The sequence below is a fragment of the Crocuta crocuta genome, unplaced genomic scaffold (assembly GCF_008692635.1).
Source record: "Crocuta crocuta isolate KB4526 unplaced genomic scaffold, BGI_CrCroc_1.0 scaffold31, whole genome shotgun sequence".
Lineage (NCBI taxonomy): Eukaryota > Metazoa > Chordata > Mammalia > Carnivora > Hyaenidae > Crocuta > Crocuta crocuta.
The window spans coordinates 11,749,099-11,762,650 of NW_027528362.1; the positions used below are offsets into that span (position 1 = coordinate 11,749,099).

Genomic DNA, 13,552 nt, shown 5'->3' on the forward strand with positions numbered 1-13,552 from the left:
CATTCATGCTGGAAATCAAGAGCAAGAAATCACCACCCACCTCTAAACTGTAATTTTTAACCTTAATTATTAAACATTACCAGGCATAGATGCCATTAGTCTTTTCCCTAAAGGACTGCAAAGGGACGATAATTCACAGTGGTTCCTGCACCCTGAGAGGGAAATTGAGTGTTCAATTTCAAGGGATGGAGATTTATTTATTACGATTATTCCTTAAGTGTTCCACTCCTCGCTTCCCTTCATCCTGCCCGCGCCTCTGCATGGCCAGCCCCGTGCCAGGCAGCACAGGGCTCTACCACGCTTTAACCGGGCATCGCACTGGGCCCTGTGTTTGTAGAAAACTGGCTGATGTTGGACCGATTGCTTCATTTTACATTCCCCTTGTCAGTTACAACGAGTCATTCCAGCTTGACAGTTCATGTCAATGGAAGGAAGTGAGCCGCTGTCACAGCAATAGCACCATATTGACAAGACTCTTTCATCGGGTTCTTTTCTCCTATCAAGACCTCTTCACTGTAACTTAAATGATTCTGGATTAATAGACATGCTGGTCCAAGTCTGTGTGATTTTGTGAAATGCAAGAGTACATTAGTGGCTGAGTTGCCTTTTAACCCCTGGTGGAATTTAATTAATTACCTCTGCCCTTTATTTCCTTACCCACTGGCTCCATTTCCAATGACTTCTTTTATCTGCGTTATCATTTAATCTTTGCTGCATATGATTTTTTCCTTTTAAGAGCCGTATATAATTACTTATCGAAGAAAACACAAACTGTTGTCATCTTTCAGGCAGATAATTTACTCCTTTTAGTAGTTAAAAAAAAAAAGGAATGGGAAGAAATGGATTGTGGTTAAATTTAAGGGAATAAACCAGCTATTGTTAGAATGTCAAATCTTTGTAAGACGAAATAGTATCCTTTGGCCTGGACTGTGCTACCCAGCGAGGCACGGTCTGTGTTTATTCTCAAGATGAAAATAGACACAGGACAGCACCTTCTGTGTGCTTGAATGGCTGGCAGTAACGGTGTTCTTTTACACGCCGTTCCCATTTCTGTAGTATCGTCGCAGGAGAACCATTTGTACTGACTGCTACAGTCTGAGTGAATTTACATGGAGGAGGGTCAGTTTTTTCTTGTAAATGGAATTTAGTAAAATACTGCTAAGACCCCTCAGTTGTGCGCCTGAAACTAATGTCAACTATACTTCAATTAAAAGTAAGTCGATACATACTTACATAAACAAATCTGCTCACCCTTTCTTTCTTTTCCTTTTGATTACAGTTATTAAAAAAGAAAGGCACTTCTACGTTCCTTCACAGACTGGAACGAGGAGGCCCAGTCACGACTGCATCACAACTCAGGGTTAGTGGAGTTTTTGGTTTCCAGAATTTAGATTTAGGTTTTGTCGACTGTAGAGGGTTTCTGTGACATTGTTTCCCTGATTTCTGACCCCTCGGGCGTCTTCGGAAAACAGTAAGCACTCAACGTGCGCACACACACAGACGCACACCTCACAGAGAATTCATGATAAGTAAGAGAGTTGTCAGTTGACGATAAACTTGTTGTATTTTCAGGCAGTGTCTTCTCTGGAGAATCAGTTGTGTTTTGCTTCTCTCCTTAGACATCTCTAGCAGATATTATCGGAAAACTTCAGATGCGCACACCCCACTTTGTTCATTGCATCAAACCCAATAACTCACGGCTGCCAGATACCTTTGATAATTTTTATGTGTCTGCTCAGCTACAATATATCGGAGTCCTGGACATGGTGAAGATTATCCGCTATGGGTACCCTGTTCGCCTTTCCTTCTCGGATTTCCTGTCAAGGTACGTGCTGCTCTGAAAACATCGGATGCGTTGCTTAGCGCTGCATTCTGACGAGACTGTAGCAAGGATCTTCTGTTTTGTTCTCTTTTTCGGGCATTGGTTTTATTGTTTATACAGTTGACCCTTTGAACAGTGGGGTGGAGGTTAGCAGCACCTGGACCCAAGCACTTGGAAACCCACATGTAACTTTCGATTCCTCCCCAACTTAACCACTAACAGCCTACTCTAGACCAGAAGCCTTACTGATAACAGCCACAGTGGATTAACACGTATTTTGTTAGTTATATGTATTATATACTATTCTTACACTAAAGTAAGGTAGCGAAAAGAAAATGTTGTTAAGAAAAATCATAAGAGAAAGGAAAACACATTTACATGTCTGCACTGTACCTAAAACAATCTGCATGTAAGTGGACCCGCACAGTTCAAACCTGTCTTCTTCAAGGTTCAAGTATACGCTTCTGGCTTGAGTTAACAAAATACTCTGGGAAACAATGAAATACACTGACCAAGCTTTTTTAAAAGTTACTAAACTTTGGTACTTTGGAAACCATTTTCCTGTTACCCTAGGATAGTGGATTTCCTTGACGTTAAAGATTTCTAAAATTGTTGTGTATAATGTTTACAAAACAGTTTTTATTGAACAGAACATATATGTGTGATTATTTCTCTTTTATGTCTATGAGCAAACTATTTTTTAGATCAGGAATTGGCAAACTACACTCAGGGGCCAAATCGGGCCCACCACCTGTTTTTGTTAGTAAAGTTTTATTGGAACACAGCCACTGGTGGAGATAGTGACTATGTTTGTTTTAAGGCAGTTAAGAAAGAAAGAAAGAAGGAAGGAAGGAAGGAAGGAAAGGAAAGAAGGAAGGAAGGGGGGAGGGAAAGAGAGAGAAAGAAAGAAAAGAAAAGAAAGACAGAAAGAAAGAAAACTTGGTAATCCTGTATAAAAGAAGGTGATATTTTTAAATGAGATTGATATAAAATATTATCAATATTACAAGAACAAAATCTAGCATTTATGTTTAAAACCAACCTTACAACTAGTATGGAAAACCTATTTGACAAAACATTCATTTAAGAAAAGCAATTTAACACTTTGTTGTCCAGACGTTCCACTTGAAATTCATTCAAGCGTGAGGAGGCTGCTGACTGAAACAAGCAGCTATCAGAATTGCCATTCCCCCAGAGGAAGGCAGTGAGCATGGCTCTGTGTGTGTGTGTGTGTGTGTGTGTGCGCGCGCGTGCGTGCACATGCACATCTGTGCATGCGTGTGTGTTTAGTATGTTATATAACAGAATGTTTGGAAAATACTTTTTACCTTTGTTCTTTGTATTCTTCCAAGTCTAGTTTGACATAGAGACTCGACCAGGACTTATCTCTGAAAATATTATAAAAGAATAGGAGCTGAACATCTTTTAAAATTAAGTACAGCATTTCACCTCTTATCCAGTAACAGTTCCTGTGCACTGTCAGTACTTGATCAGTGTTTTCAGAATGAACCTGGTATTGGAGATAATTGTCATTCAATTTAAAGCCATATTTCTGCATAACAGCGACCATGGCCATACTTTGTTCAAAAGAGTAGTGGCGGGGGGTGGGTCACAAGGGTGGCTCACTGGTAGAACAGTTGACTCTTGATTTTGGCTCCGGTCATGATCCCGATGTCATGGGACCCAGCCTTATGTCGGGCTCCAAATGAGTGTGGGGCCTGCTTAGGATTCTCTCTCCCTCTGCCCCTCTCCCCCAACTCTCAAATTAAAAAAAAAAAAATTTTAATTTAAAAATGGGCAGGTGGGGAGGGTGGCACTTGGGTGGCTCAGTCAGTTAAACGTCCAACCTTGGCTCAGGTCATGATCTCACGGTTTGTGGGTTCGAGCCCCGCGTCGGGCTCTGTGCTGACAGCTCAGAGCCTGGAGCCTGTTTCGGATTCTGTGTCTCCCTCTCTCTCTCACCCTCCCCTGCTCATGCTCTCTCTCTCTCAGAAATAAATAAAACATTTTTTAAAATTAAATTTTTAAAAAAAAAAAATAAAATAAAAATGGGTAGTGGGGATGGGAAATGATACTTTCTGGTAAAACCTTTGCATTTCTTTCACCAGCCCCTTAACTTAGAAGGAGATACGATTTCAGAGGTGCCTGGGTGGCTCAGTCGGTCAGGAGATGGAGCCTCCGTGTGGGACTCTGCACTGACAGTGTTGAGCCTTCACGGGATTCTCTCTCTCCCTCTGCCCCTTCCCTGATGGCTCCTGTGTACTCTCTCTCTAAGAAAAATAATATTTAAAAAACAGATATGATTTCTACTTATCCTTATGTGCAGTGACATATCAACAGAGGTGGAATTATTAATTTATTTCAGCGGGCATTGGCCACTTCTTCCTTAAACGAAGGACGTCACCCTGGATTATTACCACAAAAACCACTGACCCATAGAGAGACATGATCGGTTTCTATAGAACTTGAACAAAATGCCATCATATACTGTCGCATTAAGAAATAACATAATTTTTGTATTCATGTATAGCTGACACACAGCATTACATTAGTTTCAGGAGTGCAACAGTGCATCCCCTGTAATTTAATATTCATTTAGAAAGCTCATCAGAACTCTGACACTCCCCCAGGCCATCCGGCATCATTATGGGAAACAAAGCTTAGAGGTACCATTTAAAAGAAAGTTTTGTTTGCCCAAATCAGATAACAGAATGTATTGTTCCCATGTAAAATACGTATTTTCTCTTCAGATCACTTTGTCTTAATTGTTAGAGCATAAAACCCTTCCAAAACAAATTACTCTGTTTAGTGTACACAGAGGAATATGCTTGATGCAGGAATGTTGGACAGAGAAGGAAAAGGAGTCCCGTTTTGAAGCAAGCATCTCCTTATTTGAAGAGCGTTTACTATTTCTGAAATCCAGCCTGACGCTAAACGTGGATCGTGGACATGCCCATGGAATCTGCAGTTGGAGGTGATGATGTGGGAAATCTGCTTTGTGCTATTTTGGTTTCAATAACTCTCTGTCATCCTGAGCCTCCCTAACTGAAAGTAGAGGATCGTATTAAACTAGAGGGTCCAGTTTTGATTAAATGTAGAGGCACACTCGCTGCGTGTTTGTCTAATGGCATCAGTAGCTCCCCGGTGGGATGATGAAGATGTAAGATACCCTCTCCCATGGCAGGGGACTCCGCACGTTTGGATAGATTTAGAAAACGGAGAGGAGCGTCATGATACCTAATTAGATTTCCTGTTGCTATGAGCCACATTGTGTCCCCCAAAAATGCAGAGGTCGAAGCCCCAACCCCCACTGTGCCTCTATTTAGAGATGGTACCTATAGGAGGTAATCAATGTTCAATGAGGTCCTGAGGGTGGGGCCCTGATCCCATAGGTTAGTCTCCTGATAAGAATCATCAGAGAGCGTGCCCTCTGTCTGTGCTATACACAGACACAGTAAGAAGGCGGCTCTCTGCGAGCCAAGAGGAGACTTCAGTAGAAACGACATTGTCTGACACCTTGATCTGGGACTTCCAGACTCCAGACTGTGAGAAAATATGCTTCTGTTGTTTCGCTGCCCAGCCTGGGGTATTCTGTGGGGACAGTCGAGGCTGGCTAGGATACCTGTGTTTGTAGGGTCTCCACGGTGTCGATGTGTAGCAGAGCTGGACAAGTCATGTCGGGAAGTTTTTGGTGCTTCTTCTTATAAAGTACTCTTGTGTTAATAGAAGGAAATAAACTGTCAGTGCAGAGTCCCACATGGGGGCTCCATCCCCTGACTGACTGAGCCACCCAGGCACCCGTGAAATCGTATCTCCTTCTAAGTAAGGGGCTGGTGAAAGAAATGCAAAGGTTTTACCAGAAAGTATCATTTCCCATCCCCACACATTTATTTATTTTTGAGAGACAGAGAGAGACAGAGTGTGAGCGGGGAAGGGACAGAGAGAGAGAGGGAGACACAGAATCCGAAGCAGGCTCCAGGCTCTGAGCCATCAGTACAGAGCCTGACGCGGGGCTCGAACCCACAGACCGTGAGATCAGGACCTGAGCCAAAGTCAGAGGCTCAACCGACTGAGCCCCCCAGGCACCTCGAATGTGCGCGCTTCTGGCTCGCTTTATCTGTTGCTGTGTATACACCACCCCAAAGCTTCGTGGCATAAAACAACAATTTGCGATTTCTCCTGGTTCTGTGGGTTAACTGGGCTCAGTTGGGCAGTTCTTGCTAGCGGTCTTTCCAGAAGCTCCCGCCAGAGAGCAGAAGATGCTGGTGTTAGCTCTGCTCGGTGTGCAAGATGGCCTCTTCGCTCCCGGGTCTGGGGCCCCGGTGCTCCTTGACCAGAACCATCCGGAGCTCCTGGCTGACAGCTCACACTTCTGAGGCCGAGAAAGCAGCTGAAGTCCTCCTAGCAGCCGGGCCTGGAGCCAGGCCTGCATCCCTGCCCTTGCATTTTATTGGCCTAACAGTTGCAGACCAACCCAGATCTCCCCCCTGGAAGAAGCCATTGATAGTAGCCAGGGCCAGAACAATGCCCATCGCCTCTTAAAGGGAGAGCGTGCAAGGAATTGGGAACAAAAAAAAAATCGTGGGGTGCCTTGGCGGCTCAGTCTGTTAAGAGTCTGAGTTTAGCTCATGATCCCACGGTCAGTGGGTTCGAGCCCCGCGTCAGGCTCTGTGCTGACAGCTCAGCCTGGGGCTGCTTCAGATTCTGTGTCTCCCTCTCTCTCCCCCACTTGTGTTCTCGGTCTCACGCATGCACTCTCGCTCTTGCTCTCTCTCTCCCTCTCTCTCTCTCTTAAAAATAAGTAAACATTTAAAAATTTAATTAAAAAATTACAAAAAGAATCTTTCATAGCCATATCTGTACATATGAATTGCTATTATTTCCTCTCTCCCCGGTAAGTATATGTGAGTTCAGAATGTTGAATACAATACTATGTTTTAGTTTCCTCCAAATTCTAGAATGGAGGGAAGAGTCATAAGAGGCAATGCTGAGGAAATTGCTTTGAGGGGTCCTTAAAGCGATGGTACCTTGTATCTTATCAGGTGCCCTGCCTTCACTCTCCAGAACTTTCTTTAAGACCCTGTGTGCTTGTGACATTGTAACTAACACTGCTGCTACCTGGAAATCCAGGTGCGGGCCGGCCCTTAGTGGTGCGAGTCTCTGCTCTCCTCGGAACACTAGCCTCTATGTTTACATCTTCTTCCAGATACAGCAGGGAAGTCTGTTGGAATCTAGCTCTGGATGCGGGGGGCAAGCAGGGGAGGGGGCTCTAGCCCCTCACTCACCTGTGGGCTCATTTGTGGCCGGCAGGGGACAGTGGGGCAGCATCACTCCAGCGTTGGCCATTTGAAGAGGTGACCTTATTTGAAAAAGAAGGAAGGACTTGCCGGCGAGAAGCACACCCTTGGATGGGTGCCCTGACCCTGGGGCTGGATGAGCTCCCCCCTGGAAATAGTCTGAATCATCTGCTTGTTTAAATGACACCTTCACTGCCCAACAGTCAGGCTGTGAAAGAACACAGCCGTGACATCAGAGATTTGGTGGGGAGAGGGATGAAAGGAGCCACGCTTCAGTGTCTTGTATTAAATTCATGGGTGGCGGCTGTAGGTCTGAGTCTGGAATCTTCTAGAAGTTTCCCTCGTTATGCAAAGTGCCGCCAGCTGCTGTCGATGGTCTTTAATAGAGACGCGAATTCATACGTTCAGGAGCTATTTAGTGTTCCCAAAGCTTTGAGTGGCAAAAGATACTTTTTCTTCAGGCTCCATTTTACCACGGCTTACTGTGCCCCTCCTGCTGAAACCGGCCCGCAGAGTTGGCTTCATGGCGTTTGGGCGGATGAGGACCTGTTGCTCTTCAGTGAAATGTGAGTCAGGAAAGGGAAGCACGAGTCATGGGTTCCAGAAGCGATATCAGTCTGTACCTTTGTTGGGAGCCTGTTGTGCTCGGCGGATTATGAATCATAGCGTCTCCCATAATCTACTCTGGGCACCTGCAGACGTTTTCTATCCAAGGCCAAATGATGACTGTCGTGGGCTTGCGCGCCACGCGGTCAGTGTCGTAACTGCTCAGCTCTGCGTGCTGCCCCACGCAGCCCCAGATGGCGTCGGGGCAAATGGTCAGGGCCACTTCCAGACAGCCAGGCCGGCAGAAACAGGGTGGGTGGTTTGTGCCCAAGGTCAGCGAACCCTTCATCTCGTCCCACCCACCCCTTTCCGGTGACTTGGGGCGAAGCTCCTATAGAAAGGGAGCAGGTAAGGAGAGGCGACTGATGTTTGCTTCGCCGCTTTCGTAACCTGGCTCAGACCCGAAATTCTGCCTTTGTGCCTTCTGTGTTCCCCCAGGATGGCATTCATTCACTCATTCATTCATCTTCATCTCTTCCTTACATGCCTGCCCATTCGTATTTTATCCAAGCGTTCTACTGCAGCAGGCGTCATTAGGAAGGGAAGTCACTGTCACCAGCAGCAGCAAGAGCATCCTCTTCCCCTTGTGTGACTGGTACCCACCGTGGGTCAGGCTCCAGATCTGCACTTTACCCGCATTATTCTGCTCCTCATAATAACCTTTTGAGACAAGGACTCTCATTATACAGATATTAGCCATGATGCCATCGCTAATTGCCGGCTTTGAGGTGGATGTGCCTAGAGGGTGCTCACCAGCACTGAGTAGGCGCCGGCGGGTGCAGATCTCTTCCCCAGCGCCACCCAGCACACCCTCGCCACAACCCCATGGCTCGCGCTGGTGGTTGCATCCTGATTTGTAACTGAGAAAACTCAGGTCTCAAGAGTTCGGGGCTGGCTCGCACCTCGTCCCTGGCGGTGTTCTTAACCACTCCGCGGTCCGGTCTTGTTCTGACCTTGGCCCTGCTCCGCCCACTCCTTCCACTACAACACACTTCATGCTTGTCAGCAGCAGCCACAGGCGGAGGCACAGGGAAGCCCGACCAGCACCTCGATCTTGGCAGAAAAATAAATCCCCGGAGATTTCTAACACTCGGCCCTGAGCCCTGCACCCTGGGCTGTCTTTGCTCTGTTTCCTGAAAAATCACCCAGTTAATCTCACGGAGTTTCCCACCCTCACCAGCGACCTTGCGTCTTCGCGCAACAGCAGCCACGTGGCTGATGGATGGAGCCCGGGCGGGTCAGTCATGACCTCCGGGAAATGGGCTCCGAGAGAGTAGGAAAGTGACCCTCGGAAATGGAGAACTGCACTATTTCATGTAAAGTAACGAAAGAGGGGGGCAGCGGGGTGACACAGTCTGTTAAGCGTCTGTCTCTTGGTTTCTTCTCTGGTCATGATCCTAGGATCATGGGATCGAGCCCTGAGTCGGGCTCTGCACTGAGCATGGAGCCTGCTTGAGAGTCTCTCTTTCCCTCTGCCCCCTCCCCTGCTCATCCCCACTCTCTCTCTCTCTCTCTCTCTCAAATATAAATGAATGAATGAAATAACAAAAAGGTGAAAACAAAAACGTTTTACATCTTTCTAACAAGACCTTGGAAACAATACCCCCACCTGACTAGCCTAAAATAATCTGCTAAGCAATTTGGCTTGAGTAAGCATCCAGTAAGGAACTGATGGGATCAGGGTGATTATTGCTGCCTCAGGAAAATGGACAGGAAGCTACATTCAGCATGTACTTAATATTTTGACAGTGTATTTCTAATATAATTTGGGGAGTGCACTGAAAATTTCAATCCCAGAATTCCGAATCTTATTTTTTACGACTTGATTTATCTGGGCTTCCTCACTTCCCTCCACTGATGTGTCTTAATGTTTTTAATTATAAGTTATGTCAGGCAAAACATAATCACAAAGTGATCTTGCTTTCAGGGCCAAACCAGTTTTAAATAATTACCTACAAGGTGCTCATTAGATTACTTAACAAACTATTTAATTCTTTTTTTTTTTATTTTTTCAATGTTTTATTTATTTCTAGGAGAGAGAGAGAGAGCGTGAGCAGGGGGGAGGGTCAGAGAGAGAGGGAGTCACAGACTGAAACAGGCTCCAGGCTCTGAGCTGGCATTCAGCACAGAGCCCGACGCGGGGCTCGAACCCACGAACCGCAAGATCATGACCTAAGTGAAAGTCGGATGCTTAACCGACTAAGCCACCCAGGCGCCCCACAAACTATTTAATTCTGTTTATAGAACAACAGTGGTTTTTGATATGACCATTAGTAGATATAGTTTTCACTGATTATGTCTGTGTGACCTCAACAAGTCAGGAGTCTGCAAAGAACCTCGGGTCATCATTGCGATCTTTGAAGGGACCCAATCAATAACATCTTCTTCCTTCTCTGGTTTTTGACCAAGATGAGAAGACAAAATGATCAAAATATCGCTTTTCAAAGACACCGCTGGGTCTAAGAGGGAAAAGCGCCTGCTAATTGGGCCGACCCCAGGATGAGGCAGCCTGACCCCTCAGTTAGAGCCGAGTTGGACTTTCCCATGACTGAGGCTGTTTGGGGAAGGCTTGCTGCTTGGAGAAACTGAGGATTAAACCAAACCACTAACTGTCTTTGTGAGCAGTTGGCTCATTAGCAGCTGAGGATGCCCGGTGTTTTTCTCACCAAAATTGCCAGTCCAATCCTTCTGTCGCTGCACCTTCCCTTCAGATGTGTGTAGGATCGAGTGGCCAGAGTGTCATCCCACCTGGATCTCTAAGAAGCTGAAAAGCAGAGGAAGGTTCCTCAGTGACTCTGTGGCGTTTTGTGTGCTGGAACTTTGGACTCCTCCAGCGAGCCTGTCACCCACCTGGGGTGCGGCTGCTCTCCTGAGGGGACATCCAGTCCTTCAGCCCATCCTGTCTCCCACCATCACAGGCCCTCCACTGCTTCTCTGGGTCCGCTTCTGGGGCACCTGACCAGCAATATAGACTTTGCACCTCAGGATTCTGATGTGGACCAAACAGCACATTACTGTGATTGACTTCAAGGGCACTCCGTGTTCATGGCTATAAGTGCATTTTATTTCCAGTTGTGATCTGTGTCTAGACACAGCGTTCAACCGAGTCTCCCAGAAACTCTGCAGCTGGAATAAATGAAAAGATTAAAACAAGAGCAACTCAGATAATAAAACCCCAGGAGCCTAGATACTCCCCAAAGTTGACTATAAATTTTCTTCCATTATTAAGTTCCCAATGAGAAATAAAAGTTCAAAGATTAATACATCTTGTGAATTAAAGTCCAGAGATACTCAGTGCCAGAGGAATTGAAATCCCAAATCTGATTATCTTGCCTTGCTGAGTTAAATGTCCAGAATTCCATATGCATACGTTAAATTTCTATTTCTCAGTCATTCTTTCCATTTTCTTGCTTGGCTCAGACTAGCAAAGGAGATCCCAGGTATCCCGGTTGGGCTGGGGGACCTTCAGCATAACAACACGAGCAATGAGTTCTCTGTAGTGGTCTGTGGCAGCTTCCATCAGAGAACACCACAGGCTAGTGGCTTAGACAGCAGATAGTATTTTCTCATGGTCCTGGAGACTGGAAGTCCAAGATCAAGATGCCAGCGAGGTGGGTGTCTGGTGAGGGCTCTCCCCTTAGATCGCAGACAGCTGCCTTCTCGCCATGAGCTCGCAATGCCTTTCCGGGAAGCGTGCGCACACACAGAATGAGACAGTGAGAATCAGAGACAGAGGAAGAGAAACAGAAGAAGATGCTCTCTGCTGTCCCTCCTAAAGGCCCTGTTGACAAATACAGTCACCCAATATTGGGTGTTAAGGCTTGAAAATGTGAATTTTGGGGGATGGGGCGACACATTCGGTCCATAGTAGTCATCCTTCTAGATGTGACTAATTCAACCCCAAATGTTGTGTTGACTCAGTGCCATGACTCTGCTCACCTTCACACTGAGGGTCCAATGAGTAAATAGTGGACTTGAGGTTATTAGGACACTAATGTCATCATACACACTAAATATAGAAACCTAACCCTAGGGGCACCTGGGTGGCTCAGTCGGTTAAGTTCCGACTTGGGCTCAGGTCATGATTTCACGGTTCATGGGTTCATTCTCCGTGTTGGGCTCTGTGCTCACAGTCAGCTCAGAGCCTGGAGCCGGTTTCAGATTCTGTGCCTCTCTCTCTCTCTGATCCTCCCCTGCTCTCTCTCTCTCTCTCTCTCTCTCTCTCTCTCTCAGAAATAAATAAAACATTGAAAAAAAAATTTTTTTTTGAAGAAAGAAACCTAACCCTAGTCTCTTAGAGCAGGATACCACAGGCAGGATTAGTCTAAAATTGAACATTAGCTGTTGCCAATGACAGGGGTGACCGCATAGCATCTTGATCAAACCAGGACATGTTTTATAGTGAAATGGGGAACCATTAATAATTTTGACAGGAATGTAGGTACAAACTCGGACTGTCCCTAGCAAACCAGGACACTGGCCACCCTGACAACCCCGCGCCCACCTTCTCATGAGTCTTGGCACATTGCCAGGATGCTTTAACCTCTGCATCCCCAGTAGGTATAAGCTCTCTTAAGGAAAACCTTCTATTGTGTGCATGTAATAGGTGGCTACCCAGTATTTGTTGGATGAACTAAGACATGAATGAATACTGTTTTAGTTTTCTGTATAGTTTTATACTTGAGCTCTGAATTTTGTGTCTGAGTTGTAGCATTCAATGGTATCCTATACAAGATTGATTAGTGGGCCAAAAGAGTTATCAGATCTGACCAGCTTAAAATGCGTGTTTTCATTATGCCAAGATATTTCCATTTTAGGGCAACCTTTTAGACTTGAGTATGAGACAGTGATTCGGGCTTGCCTTGGCCACAGTTTAATAATATTCTCTCTTACTCCCTCCAGAATACCATGAGTCATTCTCCAAGATTTCTAGTTATTTGATAATTATACAACAGTGACTGGATTCGTACTCCCATATTGATTTAAGAAATCACTTCATTTGATTTTTTTTTATCTGTTCTTTGAAATGCTTTGTTATCTAAAGGCAATTTCTGTGATACCATAGTTGGAGGATCAATTTATGCAGTAGAAATGTATTTAGGAATAAAAATACCAAATCACAGTAGACTCTATGGATGATCTATGTTTAAGGGAGATGCTATTTTTAACGAAGTAATTTACAGTTAGAGCTGACCCACTTTGTGGTCTCACTTCAATATACTATACCTATGTTACTGTAAGACCCAATTACTAAACTGGAAGATTTATTTTTGTGGCATTTTAATAAGTAAGTATTTATATTATATGCAATAAATATTTCTACATTTAGCAAAATATATTCAACTTTGGAATAAAAGCCATTTGTCTTATTGTTCAGAAACCCATAGTTTTAAAAACTGATAGTTTTCAAAATATGGTGATATTTTTAAACTTCATCATTCTTACAAATCTCTCCATTTCTGACATAAAAGTCCCAGCATATTTCTGTATAGGGCCTCAGCTACTCTCCCCACAGCTGGAGAAATAGGATAAGTTATATTAGGAAGGAATTCATCATATATTCAAAACAATGAAATCTGCGGGAAAAATGAACCCTACAGAATGACCTGAAAATTATCAAAGCACCTAGTGAGGAATTCAAGAGGAAAAATCTTTAATTAGGAATAATTTGAACTATCTCAGAAGACAGACAGCTAGAGATAAGGGGCGATGTGACTTCTTTCCCATTGTGATCATCATGGCAGTAAAAATCAGAGTCCCATTGGAGGAAGTAGAATACCAAATGTGGCACTCATCAAATACATGCCCTCTTTCTTTGGAAGTCACT

At 44.8% G+C, this 13,552-nt stretch overlaps 1 protein-coding gene across 1 annotated transcript in view; it reads left to right on the forward strand.

Annotated features, from left to right (window-relative positions):
* Nucleotides 1-13,552, forward strand: part of MYO16 (myosin XVI) — a 461,549-nt gene that overhangs the window by 323,636 nt on the left and 124,361 nt on the right. The window contains exons 25-26 of the mRNA XM_077754002.1: nucleotides 1,280-1,360; nucleotides 1,620-1,825. Of these exons, the coding sequence (XP_077610128.1) occupies nucleotides 1,280-1,360; nucleotides 1,620-1,825 (287 nt within the window). The remainder of the gene's footprint in view (nucleotides 1-1,279; nucleotides 1,361-1,619; nucleotides 1,826-13,552) is intronic.